The sequence below is a fragment of the Thunnus thynnus genome, chromosome 23 (assembly GCF_963924715.1).
Source record: "Thunnus thynnus chromosome 23, fThuThy2.1, whole genome shotgun sequence".
Taxonomy (NCBI): domain Eukaryota; kingdom Metazoa; phylum Chordata; class Actinopteri; order Scombriformes; family Scombridae; genus Thunnus; species Thunnus thynnus.
In genome coordinates this window covers 8380429-8398598 of record NC_089539.1, presented here as the reverse complement: position 1 = coordinate 8398598, position 18170 = coordinate 8380429, and the positions used below count along the sequence as shown (strand labels likewise).

The 18170-nt window shown below is 37.6% G+C and overlaps 1 protein-coding gene across 2 annotated transcripts; it reads right to left on the bottom strand.

Annotated features, from left to right (window-relative positions):
- Positions 1-4626: 4626 nt before the first annotated feature.
- slc5a8 (solute carrier family 5 member 8) lies at positions 4627-15241 on the bottom strand. 2 transcript variants are annotated; one of them, XM_067581938.1, is made up of 17 exons: positions 14865-15241; positions 13798-13917; positions 13265-13330; positions 13099-13150; positions 12914-12981; positions 12553-12591; positions 12059-12174; positions 10870-11010; positions 10250-10379; positions 9936-10024; positions 9634-9743; positions 9476-9543; positions 9241-9327; positions 8525-8733; positions 7981-8084; positions 7735-7823; positions 4627-7648 (listed from the first exon to the last, which is right to left on the bottom strand). In XM_067581938.1, the coding sequence occupies exons 1-17, from the start codon at positions 15096-15098 to the stop codon at positions 7529-7531; spliced, it is 1842 nt and encodes a 613-aa protein (XP_067438039.1). In that variant the 5' UTR covers positions 15099-15241; the 3' UTR covers positions 4627-7528. The 2 variants fall into 2 exon arrangements, with proteins under 2 accessions (XP_067438039.1, XP_067438038.1); XM_067581937.1 differs by having other exon boundaries at positions 9476-9743.
- Positions 15242-18170: the final 2929 nt, after the last annotated feature.

Below are 18170 nucleotides of genomic sequence, written 5' to 3'. Positions count from 1 at the left end.
GTTATTTTCAATAACTTTACTCTTTTACTGGCATTGCTGTATGAAACTGTAGCATAAATATATTTATTGTTATTTTGTATTAAGAACTCATTAAACAATATTCATTTAATATAAATTACCATATTCCTGCTATATGTGACTGAGGTACATTATTATGGCACCTGGGGCAGCTCAAGACTGAAGGGCTGAAAGCTTTTAAGCTGGTAAGTGGTCCTTTATTCTTTGATTTTGCTCATCATGATTTTATTTTCTTCTGATGGAAAACACCCAGAGTATTACCTTTTTACCTTACTGTATTCCAGCTAACAACTTTGTATTTAACAACACTTGTATTTGCAGTTTGAGAGCAGCATGGTTTTGTGAATACAGCTGCAAACACTGCAAAACATCATAAAACCACACACTTATCTCAAAACAAAATACAAAGCTACATTCACATTATAACTGCTGGTGATGACCAGTCTGTGTGTGTGTGACCACTAGGGTCACATCTGACTATGATCAGAGTTTTCTCCATAGCAGCACATCAACAGACCAGGGATATCTGCAATTAGTAAAGTTCTCTATGTACGAGTAAAAATAAACAATTAAGGTTAAAATTGAAACTACTTTGTGACACAAAGTATTCAGCTTCCATTCAGAAAAGGCCAAACAGTCAGGCTGGTGAAGATGCATTTCAGTGCAAGTAAAAAAATCTTACCCCATTTAAAGAGGTTTTTCTTGTTTAAAGAAAACTACATTCAGCACGTTGGACCAGCAACAAAATAACCTGTCAGGAAGAGATTATTCTTGCATTTGGACTCCTGCACTCCAGCACTACAATAGCTGACAGTAGCTGGCAGTAAAGGACAGGGAGATAGGCGGAGCTGTCAGACTGTGGCCCCTTGTTGAAAAGTCCCCTGAGTTTTGCTGGCCCCTGTTAACCCAGGCGTAGCCAAATAGGCCAAGCTACCAGATAGTCAGACCAAACCTTCTGAGTGTTTCCACAACTCTTTCTCACTTGGCAGTATAGAGCAATAGAACTGTGTGTTCTTGTTTCAGCATTCCAGACAAAAACATAATGTGAAAAGGCCAAGAGTACATAATGTTCTCCCGGTCACAGAATGTCAAACACACCCATACACCAGATACTAATTATCTAGAATATAACACTGTGTAACACTTAAATCATTTCAGAAAAAGAAGAGTACATATTTTAGGAGATACACTAGATAATATAGTAAAATGTCAGAGCTGTGCTTTGTATTTAATATTTATTTATTTACAAGTAGGAGAAATCTTTTGTCCAGCAGTTAAAAGTGAAAAAATAATTGTTGATGGAGAAGAAGGAGGTGTCATTTTAAGAATTTCTAGATTATCCAACATTTTTATAGAAAAAATATCAAACAACAATTATTATTCAAAGCAGAGTGTTTAAATTCTGGAGGGGATCTTAAAATCCTTCTCTGAGATTTCTTGTATTAGACGTAAGATTAATATGATTCCTCATTTGACAAATAGGAAAATTCAATCTAGAAATTGTATGACAAACATTAGTTTTCACATGTGAACATTGAATTTTGTTAAGTCCAACTCAATGTCACAGAAAGCAAGATTTGTGTTGCCAGTGTTCTCTCTGTCAACCATTAATATCAGACAATTCATATTGGGAATGCAGTTGAATAAATATTAAATAGTAAAAACATAAATAAGCAATAAATACATAAATATAACAATTAATAGACAATCTTAAAAAATTCTAAAAAGAGTTGTTTTTTTTTTAACAAGACCAAAGTCCCTTGCAAAGGTATGCACAAATGAACACCAATGTGCCTATCCTCACCATGCTTTTTTTCTGGAGCTGACTTGAGACCAGCCTTCAGGCTATCCAGGAACAGCATCAACATGCTGGTCCAGATGCTGCCCGGCAAAAAGCCCATGGATGGAGCCATGAAACTGAGGTGCTGGTCACCGTCTACTGGCTTGCCTGTGGAGCCTCCTACAGGTTGACTGCAGGTTGACATCTTTGCAATGCCATTAGCCACAGTGTGCAGGATTGTCCACAATGTCATGGAGGAGATGATGACCATTCTCCACAGAGTTATTCACTTGCTCATGGAATGCCTTGCTGGCCATGAGGCATTCCACCTTGCTGCCGGTGCCATCGATGGGTGCCACATAAGGATTCTTCCTCCTGCGGAACCCAGGCAACTGCGATGATGATTCAGGCAACACAGAAGCCGATTAGAGGGAGCTGCAACAGAGTCCGGGGAAGGCTTGCTGCCCAGCTTTCTGCTCTTGTAGAACTGCCTGCATGTTTGGGTGAACATGACTACATGTAGACAGTAAACCTCTCCAGATGTAGTCATGTTCACTAGAAGTATAGATAGATAGATAGATAGAAATATATGTGTGTATATGTTAATTTATTGCTGTTGCTGCCCTTTCCCTCTCCTATTATCTCGCTATCGCCTCTCTCTCTCTCTCTCTCCTCTTCCCTCTCGGCCTGTTCCCTCATGAATGAAAGAAGAGCCTCACTCTCCCTGGGTCTCTTCCTGCGTTGACCCTGACTGACCCTGGCTTCTTCTGCAGAAGGGGCAGAGGCTGGTGTGCTGACTGTGCCACCTGTAGTGGCAGTCAGGTTTGCTGCAACAACCAGGGGCGGACTAATTGAGTGCTGCCCCTGGAGTGCAGCATCCATAACACTGTCCCACTGCCAGGTGCCGCATCTTTGTTGTTACCTTGTATTTGTCTTTAAAATTGTTCCACTTCTTTTTGGCCTGTTATTGCCAGGACAGAGGTGATAACAAAGTCCCTGGGAAAAACAAAAACATAAACAAAGAGTGACACACTGCCACTTCAATAAGATATTAATCATTATGGATGGACACTGGACATACAGGAAATGATACAAGCACTCAAAATCAATACTCACTCCCATCCAGACTTCGACGAATTCTGCCAGCCAGTGAAAAGCCTCTCATTGGCTGCCCTCCACTCAGTGAGGGCCCGGGTTTCCTCAATTGTCCCTTGATTAAAACATTGTTTATATGTTAGTCTTGGGCACACAGTGCTACAGTCCATTGCTTCACATAAAAACATCACAAAAACATAAGAGAAATTTGACTGTACACTTGACATTAAGAACAAGGCGGCTTAAAAATAAACTAAGAGTTTAAGTGCTAAAGTGCTTGTGTATAGTACAACGTTAAAGTTAAATAAAAATTTACATTGAAGTTTTAAACCTTAACTTTGCCCTCAGCCAAACCGATTTGCTGTGGAAAAAACAAACAGATTCAGACTGAGACCAATGATTCCCCATTAAATATACCCAAAACGAGTTATATACCATATTTAACCACTACATGGACATCAGAGCCAGCAGCAAATTCCAAAATGACTTGCTGAGATAAGGCTGTTCTTGGCGGGGTACCGTGAGCTCTGACCGCCCGGTCATCTTGATAGCTGACAAGGCATGCTGGCTAACTTACAGCTAGCTTACATCCCTCACATATCTGAAAACGTCAGAGCTAATTTTCAAGTTGGCTCAACATTCAACACAATAAATGGCAAAATACATGGACACAAACATGTTGGAAACACGGAAAGGGTTTTGAGAGGGTTGATGAGATTTGGCAACAATTGTATTAATTGGATCTAGGTTTTATATATGAACCCTTAAGCACAAACATCCAGTTACCATAGTTACTATATCCTGATGATGTTATTTTTAGTCATCACAAATCCTCAGGTGTTCTTGAGCTGACACAACCTTACTGATCCCTCTGAGTATAAAAAGTTAATTTTACAAAGTCCATGATAATGGAATATACTCTTGGCCAGACAAACCCCACTCATTTACTGCCTGTTAGTTGAGGCAGAATTAACATTGATGAGGATATGAATTTCACCACATCAGAGTTAACTTTTTATATTAAGTTAGATTTAGAGCAACCTTGAATATTGGAAGTCTAACATTACTCTTAATGGGTAGGAATAGTATTCTTAAGATGAATATACATATATATGTCCCACTTTCAATTATGATTTTAAAATAAGTATATTCTACTATTACATTCTTTCTAGGGGCAAACAACAGATCAAGATTAAAACCAGACAAATCAACAACTAGAAGAGGTTCTCACTTACATGTATAATTAGAGAAGCCACTATGGGCAGAATTTGAACATTTCCAATTTTCATACACCTCAGGAATAATAAATGAACTATTACTGAACTCAATATAACTCAATATAATATATATATAACTCAATATCAAAACAATATTGCAGATACTTAAGTCCATAGGGGACTGAATTAAAATGATAATGCAAACTTGAAAATGAAAATGTAATTCCACAATAGCATTATAATTTTCCACATATGTATGTGTTATTTGAGTAAAAATGAAAATGAAAATGCAATAATCCAATTTGACTCTTCATCTTCACATACTCATATGGGTGTTCTATGACCATATTAAAATGAAAATGGAAAAGCAGTTTGACATTTAATTTTCAAAGTCATACCCCGCTGTACAGTGGACAATACTCAAATGTTAATTAATGTAATAAAATTTGAAAATTAAAATGCAACATAAACAATGTAACCTGATTTTCCATTTATTCAAGCAATATTTAAGTCACAATTAAAATTAAAATGCAATTTTCTAACCATTTGAAAATGAAAATGAAAACAGCATTTAACATTTCATTTTCAAAGACTTAATCGGCTGCACAGTGGACAATATTCAAATGCACAGCACCCCCAGTCTATTCCATGTACATTTACATGTCACCACACTCTTTTGGTGTCAAAATGAAAATGCAATCTGTCAGTCCTCTTATCAAGGTGGGTAAATGTTGGTCTCAGAGATCAAATCTAACAATTGTAGCTGCCACATCAGTTTGTCTGAATGTTAAGTGAAGCTTCATGTTTTTACTGGACAGAGCAACAGTGACCTGTTATCAAGAGAAAACAAAAGGTTGTTCCCTCTTATTATTTAGAATCAGAGATCAAGAGCACCATGGCAGCATGCATAGACGACTTCTTGACAACTGTAACAACTGATTTAAGCTGAAAATGTAACAGATCAAGGAGAACACATTGTTAACAGCACCTTCATGTAATGACATCTGTGTCACAGCCAAATGGCAGTGACTCCTGGTAATAATATGACAGGATGTTTCATGTACAGTAGAAGTACCAAACAATACCTTTCAGGCATTTTCATTTTATTGGACTTGTTGAGAGAAAGGAAAGTGGGGTGGAGAGAGGGAATAAGAACCAACATATGACAGATTTGAACTCATGTCCTTAAGAGCCACATGAAGGCTTCTTGTGCTTGATCTAAATAGTTGAGCTATCCATGTGAGGGAGACATGGAGAGGAGAAGACAGGAATGAACAAATGAGAATGAGCTCCACCCGTGATAAATCTTGTGATAAATGATCATGTTATCTTGAGAAACTGGCCTTTTGTTTTCTCGAGATAACGAGATATATTCATTTGTGATCTCGGCATTAACAGCATTAAAAAAATAATGGAAATAAATAATTTTAAAAAACAGGGCCGTTCTCGGCTTCCGTATATAAGAATATGCACAACAATTTAGAAAGAAAGAAACTACTCATACACAAAAGTAAAAAAAAAAAAATGTTAATACAACTTATTCACAGGACCGTAAATACCTGTACATAAGGGGCACCGTTAATCACTCAAGGTGATTTGATTTTCTCTAGTTTTAAATGAAACATGACATCTTTCAATCACCTGACGGTGAAACTGAATCTGAAATCAAATAGGATAAGATGACCAGAGAACAGTCAGGTAAATGCAACAGCATTGTAAATATTCGTAGACCAGGCAGTGTTCTCAGGTGTTACTCTAAAAACGGCTGTTAAAGGATTTGGTTCGATGCGTGTGTTGTAAGCAATGAACTCCAGAAGTTATGCAAATCAGGGCCAAAGCATGTGAATCATAGTGAGAAACAGTTTATCTTTATCAGTAATATCTGTGATATTTTTCAGTTTTATTTCCCGTAAAACCATTCATTAAAAAAAGAAAGCTGAAACATATCCTTGAGTTTCCTTCACAATTTTGGTGGATCATGAGCACAGAATCATCACCACAAATGGCTTACTGCTGTTTCATTGTCTTTTCATCTTGAAAGAATATAACTGTGCTAAAACTATTCAGAAAGTTATTCAAACTGTTGGATGTGCTTATATGGAAATCCTGGTACATCATCTTTGTTATGGAATTTTCCATCTTTAGGCGTTACAGGTTGGAGTGACATTGGGTCAAGACAACGCCTTGAGGCCACGCTGTAATTCTTAATCTCTCCTCGAGACGTCAGTTGTCTGTGATGTATTGGTGAAAGCAGAAACCTCTCTGATAAAAGAGTATATCAGCATTGCCATGGTAAGCTAAGGCCAGAGAGGACCCTTCTGGACAACAAAGATAGGTGGAATGTGTAGCCAAATAGAAATCAATGGACCAATTAGACTAATTTTTCATATCGTAGGCCAATCTGCTTGGGTTAAATACTAACACTCAGACTGTCAGAGGGCAGAACGGGAAGAGACAGCATCCGAGTTACACCAACTTGGATGTTCGCTGTTTACAGTTCTCAGCATTAAAACATTAAAGGCTCATGTGTGCTTCTCTCCACTGAAGTGTTGACCATCGCTCAGAAATATCCACAACAATCTTCTCATTCAACACTTAACAGCAGCAAAACAAACATACGTTTCATATACTGGGTGTGTGTGTGTGTGTGTGTTCTTGTCAGTATTCAGCAGGTAAATAAAATGAACGGGCCAAGACTAGACATTGATTTACAGCCACAGATATAAACATACACACACACACACACACACCTACTGTACACAGATTAGGTAATGATTATCTATGTAACAGTACGTTTAGTCATTAAAGAAAATGAAAAGAAAAAAAAAAACATTTTAGGAATTGAGACATTTACTATGAATAGTATCGTGGATTATTCTCCAAACAGTTTGTCAGGCCAGATGTCACATTTTCAACTGTAAAATGCCTGAATCAATATTTTATCAGGCCAGGTAATGTAGTGTTCAATTTCAAAGGGTTATTCAGATCAGGGTTCATATATATCCACCCTATATTCGTAAGCACACATTCAAATGTTTTGAAGGGCCTGTAATGTGATCGAGAACAAAAATAAACCCGCCCTTCTGGTAACCGCACAGGGTAAATGGGTATAGATTCTATACCCATTTAGCCTGTGTAGTTACCAGTCTATCGCAGGGCTAACAAATATAAACAGACAACCATTTACACTCACATTCATATTTATAGGTAGTTAAAGTTAACCTGACCTGATGTCTTTGGAGTGTGCCCAAAAATCAGAGCTCAACAAAGTTTTATTTTAAGCAGTGATATGTTGCAATAACTTATAGATAGCCATGCCATTTATTGTCTAGTTCAATTCCTTCATCAACATTTCTTGTATTAGACCATAGATTGATGATGACAATTCAGAAATTTTATAACAAACATTTGTTGCATTTCATGTAGGAATGCTGCTTTTTGTTAAGTCCAGCTCAACATCACAGAAAGCAGGATTAGTGCTGCCAAATTTCTTCTCTCTGTCCTTTGTCAGGTCAAGCTTCCCTGTTCGTCTCACGACCTGAAGAGAGAAGAGCACAAAACAGAAAGTCAGGAGCTGTTATCAGTCTAGGGCTTTTGACATCAGTTCACTCCTACAGCACTTACTTTGCGTTGGAAAAACTTGAATAGGTAATAGAAAGTTGTGTCTTCCTTCATTAAAGTAAGCCTCGATTCCAATTTCAGCTTCAAGCCTCCTGAAATTATAAGTACAAATAAATTGCAAATGCAGGAGAGCACAACAAAAACCTTAAAGTTAATCAAAAACAGTATGACAATGATATCTGATGAGCTGTTTTTCAGAAAAATGTCAATATAACATGCAGGTATTTAAAATTATGACATGTTATTTACCTGTAAACAGGCTGACTATCAGTCCCACACTGATAGCTGTTATGGTTCCAATGGGACTGAAGTAAAGGTAGGACAGAGAGTACCAGTTATCTGCCAGTAGATGCCTGGTGATGGGAAAAAATAGCACATGTTCAGATAATAATGCATGAGCAGTGAAATCTTGCACATACAAACAGTTTTATATTTCTCCTTATGAATGTTCTGTGTAATTTAAACTGTCAAGGTGAAATTTAGATAAATAAGACAGATTTAGTCAAGATTGGGCAGTAATGGGGTATTTGTAATAGTATTATGTAGTAAATATGAACTTTATAAGGCTACATCTTTCTGAAAAAATGCAAGTGAAGTCACCTGATGATTTCTTGTCACTTCGATGCATTTTTATCACTACTACATCTTCACTATCTACTGTAGATCTCACAATGTTCTTATGCTGCCATTTTGCATCTAATTTTGCATCGTTACAAGTTCGAAATAACCTTAGTTCACCTGGGGATGATAAATATTGCTAATAATAATGAGTCTCAATCAGCTACACACTTACTTGGCATCACTGTTCTGTACAGGGGATGTGGTGATGGATTTTGGCAGAGAGGTAGAGGTCCAGTTGAAGTTGTCTGCAGTAGTGAAGTTACAACCCTGAGTGGTCAGTGACAGTGGTCGGGTCATCTCAGGAGGGGGAGGGTATATTTGGGCTCCGATGCCCACCCACAGAGATACGACCAATCCTGACAGAAGACCTGACAAAGCTCCCTAAAAGACATTTTAATCATTGACAATGCTAAAGTAAAAAGTGATAAAACAATTAGCAAGCAAACAATACGTTTAGTTGATTGGTCAATTAGTTGATTGACAGGAAATTCATCAATTGTGATTGTGATTGTAATTGGTTTTAACCATTTTTATAGCAAAAATAGCAAATATTTGCTGTTTTTGTGCTGAGGTTTGCTTGCTTTTTTGGAATAATTAATCATTTCAGAGTTTTTATTACTAAACTAACAGAAACTAAAGGAAATTGTGACCAGTTAATTTGTGGTATACATTCATCAGTATCTTTTACATTTTACTGGGTAAATTATTAATAATTTAATCAAAATGTAATGAGAAATAAGTGTTAATTTAAAAAAAAATAGCAGCAGATCACAGGACGAGCAAAGTTCATTATCTGTGCTGGACTCATGACCTTATTTAATATTAGCATGGGTTACTGGAATTACATGAGCTACAGCAAAAACTATAGTTAGATCAGGACAGACATACTTTGCAATTGGCAAATGGACAGAAGATACCCAATGTGAACAGCCCAAGTAAAGGACCTCCAGTGATCCCAAAGATGCTGATGGCTGCCTGTGTTAGGAGACACACATCACTTATGTTGCAGGATGGATTCTTCTGCAAAAGCCTACAAACACTGTGTTTACAAGATTGCTTTACATCTGTCAAAATGCAGTGAAAATAAAAATGATGCTTCTGCATTAACACATAAACACACTACCTGTAAGATCCCTCCCATGAGTGAGGCCAGTCCAGCCATTCCAATACATAAAACTCCATATAAGAGACCTGCAAACAACATTGTGCCAGACACTAAGAAAGAAACAACTTGTTCAGCTGACATACAGCATGTACTGTACATGAGGACAATCCACTCACTCAGTCCTTTTGAGATCCAGGACAGGTGCTTCTCAGACATCTGAGTGTACGGTTTGATCAGGTCCTCTACAGTTACTGCAGCTAATGCATTGATGCTGGAGGACACTGTGCTGCGGTTGATATACCAACAGAATTGCACAATTAATTCAAAGAATCATCAAACCACCATCAACATCTAACACAAAAGCAAAAATATGACTTATTTTTTACTGCCAATCCAACTTAACAGACCCAAACAGACCCAGTATGACCCTTTTTTTCTATGAGTACAAGCTGATAAACAAAATAACTTGAGTATAAACCTTAGAGATCCGCTATATGCTGCTGCAACAAACAGCCCAGGAAGACCAGGATAGTCTCCCAAGATGTCCATCACCAAATATGGCATCAGCTGCAGTGAGGGAGTGACATCATACATGATAAGGATGGTTGTTGATCAGCATTATCTGGTTATTGGTTTTCTTTCTCATGTTTCTGTTCTGGCTTGTACAACTGTGTATGTGTGTGTGTGTGTGTGTGTGTGTGTGTGTGTGTGTGTGTATGTGTGTGTGTGTGTGTTTTGTAAGAACAACAATCACAGTAACCCTCAGCTATGCTTTGTCACTCTCCATTGTACCTGATCTGGAGCTGAAACCCTTTTAGCTGTCCATGGGTCACAGTTCTTATAGACTGAGTAGAGGCACATTCCTGCAAACACTGAAGACAGCAGGATGGAACACAGACCTAACAGGTTGATGTACAGAGATCTGGATAAAGAAAAACACACACTGATGACAACCAATAGCAGAGCAATGCAATGAAAATGGTCAACAGAAACATGGATTCATTAACATGCATGATTACATACATTAATGAATGATTGCATGCATATTTTATGGTAATGGCAATGGTAAATTTATATCAACTGTAAATTAGCACATTTACCAGTAGTTTGGGTAATTAATATTTCCCAAAGTAAATGTGGAGAAATTGCTATCTTTGTCTCTACTAGAGTGCATTACTCCATGTATGACTGATGACTGAGCAATGGTGATTGTGAAGTTTGTCAATGATGTTTCTTTCAGTGGGGATATAGAAAATATGCCACCAAACAATAAAAGGAGCCAAAAAATACAAGGTGTATTGCCTATCAAGTAAAAGTGCTTCAGGATGGAGACTTCCTTTAAGAGCACAAAGGATAGTTGCACCCTATCACCTGTCTTGATGAATGGCTCCTTCCGTAAAAATAAAACTCACAGTCTGGCATGTGTGATGCTCTTGCAGGAGATGTATCTCTGAACCTGGGCCTGGTTGATCCCATAGATACTGACCCAGACAAAGGTCCCTCCAATGGTTATGGTCCAAAAAGTGTGTCTCCTCAGAGGGTTTGTGTCAAAGCTAGTGAAACATAAAGAGAGTGTGGTTTGAATTTCAGCCATAAATTTAAGTTAAACATTGTTCAGTTGTTGTCAGGAATATAGTGATTCATCAGTTCCCTCGTTCAGGGGCTGGATCCTGTAATTGACGCAACCTATGAATATATATGGTCCTTAAAAGAACCTGAAGGGGGGAGGCGGCAGTGGCTGAGTGATTAAAAAGCATACTACAAAGCATACTGCAAAAAAAGGTAATAATAACCTGAAGGGCAGAGCCTGCAACTCTTTCTCATATAAGACATTCTGACAGGGACCAAAACTAATGGTGCAAACTTGAGACCTTTGTCAGCTTGTAAGTTTTCCAATTTTATAACCATGAAACTGTCCTTAATATTGATTATTGATATTTAACATCAACACATAACAGATGTCTGGTAAATAGTGTACCAGGGCAGTTTAATGGTATATATCTTCCATTTCCATTTTTCTGTAACTCCCTCTGATTAACATGTGTAGACAGCTAACAAGAACAAACTGTGGAGTTTATTGCTGGATTCCATTATCTATCTTTTTATTGGACTAGTTAGCAGTGATCGATTGTGACCTAAACACAAATATTTGCAAGTCTACATGATATTTCAAGATTTGTTGACAAGTCTTGACACCTTAACCTTGAACACATGCTCACCAGTGTATCTGAGGCCTGCAAACAATATACAGAATGTCTCAAATTTAGGCGAAAGAATGTGCCAGGCCTTATTGACCCACAGCAATTTATTTGGTTTGGAGATGCAGATTTCAGAGGATCCAGCCTCTTTGATAGAAGACACAGTGTGCTGGTTCAATGTTTCAGCACCATGGAGAGAGACAGGCAAAATGAAGGGTTTAAATACATCTGCTCATAAAGAGCAGATTGTTTGTTGTCATGCAGCTGCCAGATGCAGTAAGAATGACACAGTATTTCAGTATAGTGGACCAGTCTCAATGGTCATATCCTCAGTCCATATCTCAGTCCCACAGTTTAACAGAGCTGTAGTGACTTCATATTCTCACTCCTTTATCATACTCACTCCCAAAAGTTGAGTCTTCCTCCTTGTTGTGAATCTGTAATGATGCGGTAGACTCCACCTTGTAAGATCACAGACCTGATAATGACAGACAGGAAGCCTGCAAGCATGACACCAACCTAGAGGGGAACATTGAAGATAGTTTTAATTTCCTTACTTAATCTGGTTTGGTCTTGGTCTCAGCTGTGGTTTTAGATTTACCAGTCTGTTGCATTTAAACTATTGTAAATGAATAATATATAAAGTATAATGCATTATTCCAAAATGTGAGGAGTTTTTCTGTTTGTGGTAATCAGTTCCTTGCTGCAGTGGTGTACAGTTACTGTGTATGAAACACTGGTATACCACTGGCAACCACAAAAAGTTATGACAGATGCTCAGTGATCCCTGATTTGGCCAGTCAGTTTGACCATAAGTCCCCTCACAAATCTTAACATGACGTACCAGTAATGCCTCATCAACCACTTGTTATGTATTTTCTTGATCCAGGAGCCTACCTGAAACACATCTGTCCACACCACAGCCTTTAGACCACCCTGTAACAATGCAGACCACAATGTATTATGTATCTATAATACATTAAAATCAAGCAAACTTCAAGTGTATCAGCCAATCACTAAGACTTAAAGAGATATTTAGGCTAAAGGCTGAGAATTCCAAATGGAGCTCTTGGACAATTATTCTTCCAACAGAAGAAAAAGTAATTTTTCACTGCCATTATATACTGTTAAATACTGTGTCAAGCTTTTTCATTTTGACAAGAATATATGTTCTTGGGAAAACCCTCAATGACATGAATATGTATTACATTTTGATTATGTACACAGCAGAACTCAGTAAACAGATTTGCTTACATACCATTGTGCAGTAAAAGGTACAGACCACGCCTGTGGAAATGACTGCACCCCACAGATCCATACCAGTTACTGTAGTGGGAGGGAGGCACACAGTGGACACTTCACTGAGAAAATTCAAGCAGCTTTAAGTGCCCTCATGCAGGAATGTTACATGAACCTGACCACTGTGCACTGAAAACAACATACCTTGGTTTAAAGCAAGAGCTGGAGCATAAATGACAATTCCAGTGTAGAGGATCTGTAACAAAGAGAGAAAAGATACTGATATAACTGACCCTCAGATAAAGGATTTGCGGTTTGAGCCACAGTGGCTCAAACCTTGTCATTATGTGTTGACTGGCTTCTTACTCACTGTCTGAACAATGAAGAGCACAGTTCCCAGCAGACGGATTGCTCTGTTGAATCGCAGTTCCAGGTACTTAGCAGAGGCATGACACAGACAGAAAAAGACAAGCAATGTAAAAGGTTACTATCAGAACTGTGACAAGTTTCAATCATATCAGGTCAGGCCAATATTTTGGCATGAGAGTCTGAGAAGTCATATTCATCCATCTATTATAAATTGCTTAACACAAAAGCAATAACTCAGATTGAATGGACTCTACCCATATTAGCCAAGTTTCAACATATCCCTTTTCTTTTTGGACCAGAGCCATGTCAACCTCAGACTACAACAAGGACGTGCTCTTTGGTGTTTCAGTGTTATTTTTTATCAATGTTTGTCACACCAACCTTTTATTTGAACAGTGAGATAAGAGAGTGGTCAGATATCTGGGTCTATGTTTTACATATTTCATAAATTATGAATACAATACCGTAGAATACAGCCACAACACTATGAATTCAGTACAATAACTTACCACATGCACACAAAACTACTCTCACCTCATAAGTGCTGGTGATGGCGAGCCTGTAGAAGACTGGGAGAAAGACCTCAGATGTGACCACCATCGTCATTACATAGGAGAGAGCATAAAATCCAATACTGGCTCCATAGCGGTACACCTACAGACCAAATTTATATAATATAAAAGAGTAATGTTTCTCTATGACTTTGACAAAGTTATGGCCAGTTAATTCATAAAAGAATTTACTTAAATCAGGTTAAGTAGCCACATGAAACACTGTAAATTATGGTATAAGCTTTGAAGTAGCAGGAAACATAAAGAATATAAAGAACATAAAGAAAGGCAAATGTATCTACCACCCAGCAGCAAATACTGAAGGAATGAAATCAACCATTGTTCATGTTCAGTGAGCAGGTCTTGTGGGATTTTATATGAAGATTTACTGTGTGGTTAGGCTGATACATTAGGCTGATATTTGCCTGGTATTTAATATCAGCCAATGATATAAGATATCAATTTCTAACATGAGATTCTCTTTTTCACTAGAGCTGTAATAATTTGTTTTCCTTGCACAATTTGCAATTACATGGTCTGTAAATTGATTGAATTACTTAGAAATGTATCCAAGAACGTCCCCTATCATTGCATTTGAGCTGATAAGTTTAAATTTTTAAGCAAGTCTGGGAGTCAGTGAAGTGTTTTATGCACCATGCATGTCTGTTTCAAAAATGTCAGAAAATACAGAAAAATTCAGAAGGTGATGTCTTCAAATGTCTTGTTTTTTCCGATCAACAGTCCAAAATCCAAATATATTCAGTTTACTATCATGTATGACACAGATATGAAAAGTTGCAACCACTGAATATTTGTCATTTTTGCTTGAAGAAAATGCTAAGAATAATTATTTGACTATCAAAATAGTTGCCAATTATTTTTTTGTTGCAGCTCCATCCCATAGCATCTCTGATTCCCTTAAAATATCTTAAAACAAGGGAAACTACTGAAGGATGCATGTCATTGAAAGAAATACAACCACAAGTAGAGAATTTTCCTTGTATTTGTCCCTTAGGACTCCAGTATGAAGTCAATCTACTGTTACCTTACCTCAGCTGGGTTGGACAGCACTGTGATGGCTGACATGAAGCTGGCGGTCAGAGACAGGGAGACGGGCAGGGCTGTCAGCCTGCGGCCCCCCATTAGGAAGTCCCCGGAGCTTTCCTGGCCCCTGTCCGACCAGGCATAGTAGACCCCGACTCCAGCAGACACCACTAGCATGAGAGCAAACACCACATAGTCTGCTACCACAAAGGATCCAGCTACCAGAGAGTCCCCTGACATTTTGGTGGAAGTCAGAGTAAAATGAAAAATAGTTTTTCAGGAAGTTATTCAAACTGTGCTATGTGTTTTGCACTCAGACTGGAAACATCTAGTCATCTGTGAATAAGTGGAGGTCCTGGCACATCACCCTCTCACTCAACAGTGAGCTGAAAGCAGGACGACAGACTGAAACCTTTTGTGTGTGTGTGTGAGAGAGAGAGAGAGAGAGAGAGAGAGAGAGAGAGAGAGAGAGAGACAGAGAGACAGAGAGACAGGTACATGTGAAGTCAACAGGCCAAAAGAATGAATTGTTCACCTGACCACAGGATAAAAGCTATCATCAGTCCAGACTGCAGAAATTCACACACATACACACACACAAAATACTATAAATACACTGTACTATGTATTGAATCTGCCAGTATGTTTATTGTGAGATTCATGTAATGTGTGAATATTTTGCATACATTTTGTCTGGAGGTTTTCAGGTTTTTCAAAGGCAGAATTTTATAATTTCTTCAGATGAATTATGTTATAAAATGTCTGTGTATGTCTAAGTTATTCTCTAATTAACACATCAAGTTGTTTACCCAGGGTGTACCAGCACTCCCACATCAATTCCTTCCATATTTGTGATATTAACTCCCACTTTGCAACCACAGTTGAAATATTTTGAAGAACCTCTTTTATTTGAAGAGTTTCTATCTAAGTGCACAGCATCATTGCGATATTCACACTTTTTATATTTACACTTAGCAGAAATGTATTCAAGTGGAGTGTTTCTAGATGGTAAAGTTAGTCAGTAAAAGTGGTGAAATAAATAGATCCAAACAGAAACAGCAGAAAAAGCAGGATTCTTACATCCCTGCACAAGTCAATTTCTAATACCTCACTCAATCAAAAAATGTGTCTTAGATTCAAGATAGATGAGTTTTTGTCTCCCTTTTTAAAACTCATTTTACTGTTGTTTATTTACTGCTACTGTTTTTGTGGAAGGCAACTGTCTCTACAAAATGTGTGTGTGTGTGTGTGTGTGTTTGTTTTTTTTTGTTTTTTTTGTGCGTAGAATTTCCTGTACTGCTGCGTCAGTTTTCTTTAGAAATGTCTGTAGGAGGTTCCGATAAGGAACAGACCTCTGAGATCTCTGGCCTCTGAAAACAAAACAGGTAGAAAGGGGGAGGCAGTGTTTGAGTAAACTGCGGTTTTAGTGATAATGTAGTGAATGGGGGGAAAACATTTGAGAAGCTGTGAGACTGGATTTCTCTGGATTTAGAAGCCATTTTGTGGCCACTGGCTGCACAGCTGTGATTTATCAGAATAACCTATTTATTGAACAATTTTACAGACTCGGGATGTTTTAACTGTTTGGATAGATACTAATTGTGTAGCATCCATTTTTGAACGCATTAATGGTATTCAACAGGTCAGATTGACTCGAGGAGGTGATTGGCATTTCAAATCACTATAGAAATGAACACTTACATGCAAAATCTTTTATTTTTTTGGAAAATAGATACCAAGTGAAGTGTTATTTCCATTGTTATGGTATACAGTATGTTGTCTCCTCCGTACTAGAGCCTTGCCTAACTCCTCTAGAATAGCCCCTTTCCAGAGGAGGGTTTGGTGCTATTCAGATCACAAAAACACTGTATGAAATCATTCAGCATATTGACTGACTACAATGAAATGAAAGACTACGAGTAACCAGTGAGTTTGTACATCTCTGTGTAGCATACACATGAGCATCACATTTAGTCAGCTTCTATTTGAGGAGGCTGTATGTGTGAGGTGTGAAAGAATTTTTACAGGTGATGTTTTGGCCACAGAGACCCTGTGTTATGTCCAACACCACCCAACAGGTGTGAATGTGTCTGTGTGTGGATGTGTGACTTAGAGTAGAGATTTAGGAGAGATTGAAAAAAAAAATTCACCAGCCTGCTGGAAATAAAAGACTTGAAATTAAACTTAGTGGGTCAAACTGCTTTAGTAAATTTGTAGAATGTGTATTCAGATAAAATATGTTGTGTTACATTTTTACATCTTTACATAAAGCAAATGACTTTGAGTTTCACAATGAACTATTTTTAGTAAGTAACTATTTATAATAATAACTATAACAATTAACTCATCTTGCAAAGGGTACAGTTTGCTGCCAAACATCCAAGTGGGTGGAAATTCATTTCAGTGCAGGTGAAAAGCTGGTAAAGAAAAGTTTCCTGTAACCTCTGTGAGATTTTCTTGGTATATTTTCAACATATTATACATTAATTGTTTGTTTAAAGGGAAGAGTGTATTCCTGAGTTTCCTCTACCACTGCATATGTTTGGTCACTCAAACTTAAGGAACTTATTAAATAAAAGCTAAAAAAAAATCTGTCTTTTCTACTACTACTACTACTTGCATACTACTGTCTTAATGGGGAAAGTGCAGGTGTTACTAATAACAGTATTAATGGTGGCTTTGTTATGTCCCAGTAAGCCATGACAGTGTGTCAGTGAGCCAACATGTCCAATTCCAGGACCTTGAAACCGAAGCAGCTAAATGGGATTCAGCCATCATTAATGCCATTATTTACACCTGTACTTTTCCTATGATGACAAGTCAAAATGTCCTCTGTGAAAAAGGCCTACAGACCTTTTTGCAAGCAGGCAGTTTGACTAATTCCATGTATCTGTATGTGGTTAGTTAGTAATGCCAGTGAGCCAGCATACAGAACAGCGCCTAATGTAATGCAGCTGTCATTGATTAATGTCATTAGTTACACCTGTGTGTTTGCGCTCTGCTGTGAAAAATATGTATTATTCTACCACAGGTGTCACATATATGTGACTAATAGTTACACTAATGAAATACAATATATTTGCATATTCATATTCATAATCCATAGAGTCTGGATTTTTAATGAGGGAGAAGGAGTAGATACCATTTCAAGGATCTTAAGAAGATAACTTTTGGGGAGAAAAACCATATCAGACACACATTATTATTACAAAGTAGAGTATTTTATATACATCTTAAAACATGTCTGGAGGGGACCTTTAAATTCTCAAAAAATATTTTTTGGTTGTTGTTTAATTTTTTCCTTATTCAAAC

What these genes read in the sequence shown, in the direction of transcription:
- slc5a8 (XM_067581937.1), bottom strand. Translation starts at nt 15,098, where the DNA reads ATGTCAGGGGACTCTCTGGTAGCTGGATCCTTTGTGGTAGCAGACTAT. An exon ending in TGTGGACAGATGTGTTTCAG is followed by an intron (nt 12,175 to 12,552) that starts GTAGGCTCCTGG and finishes GTTCCCCTCTAG; the next exon opens with GTTGGTGTCATGCTTGCAGG. An exon ending in GTACAGAACAGTGATGCCAA is followed by an intron (nt 8,085 to 8,524) that starts GTAAGTGTGTAG and finishes TCCCATCACCAG; the next exon opens with GCATCTACTGGCAGATAACT.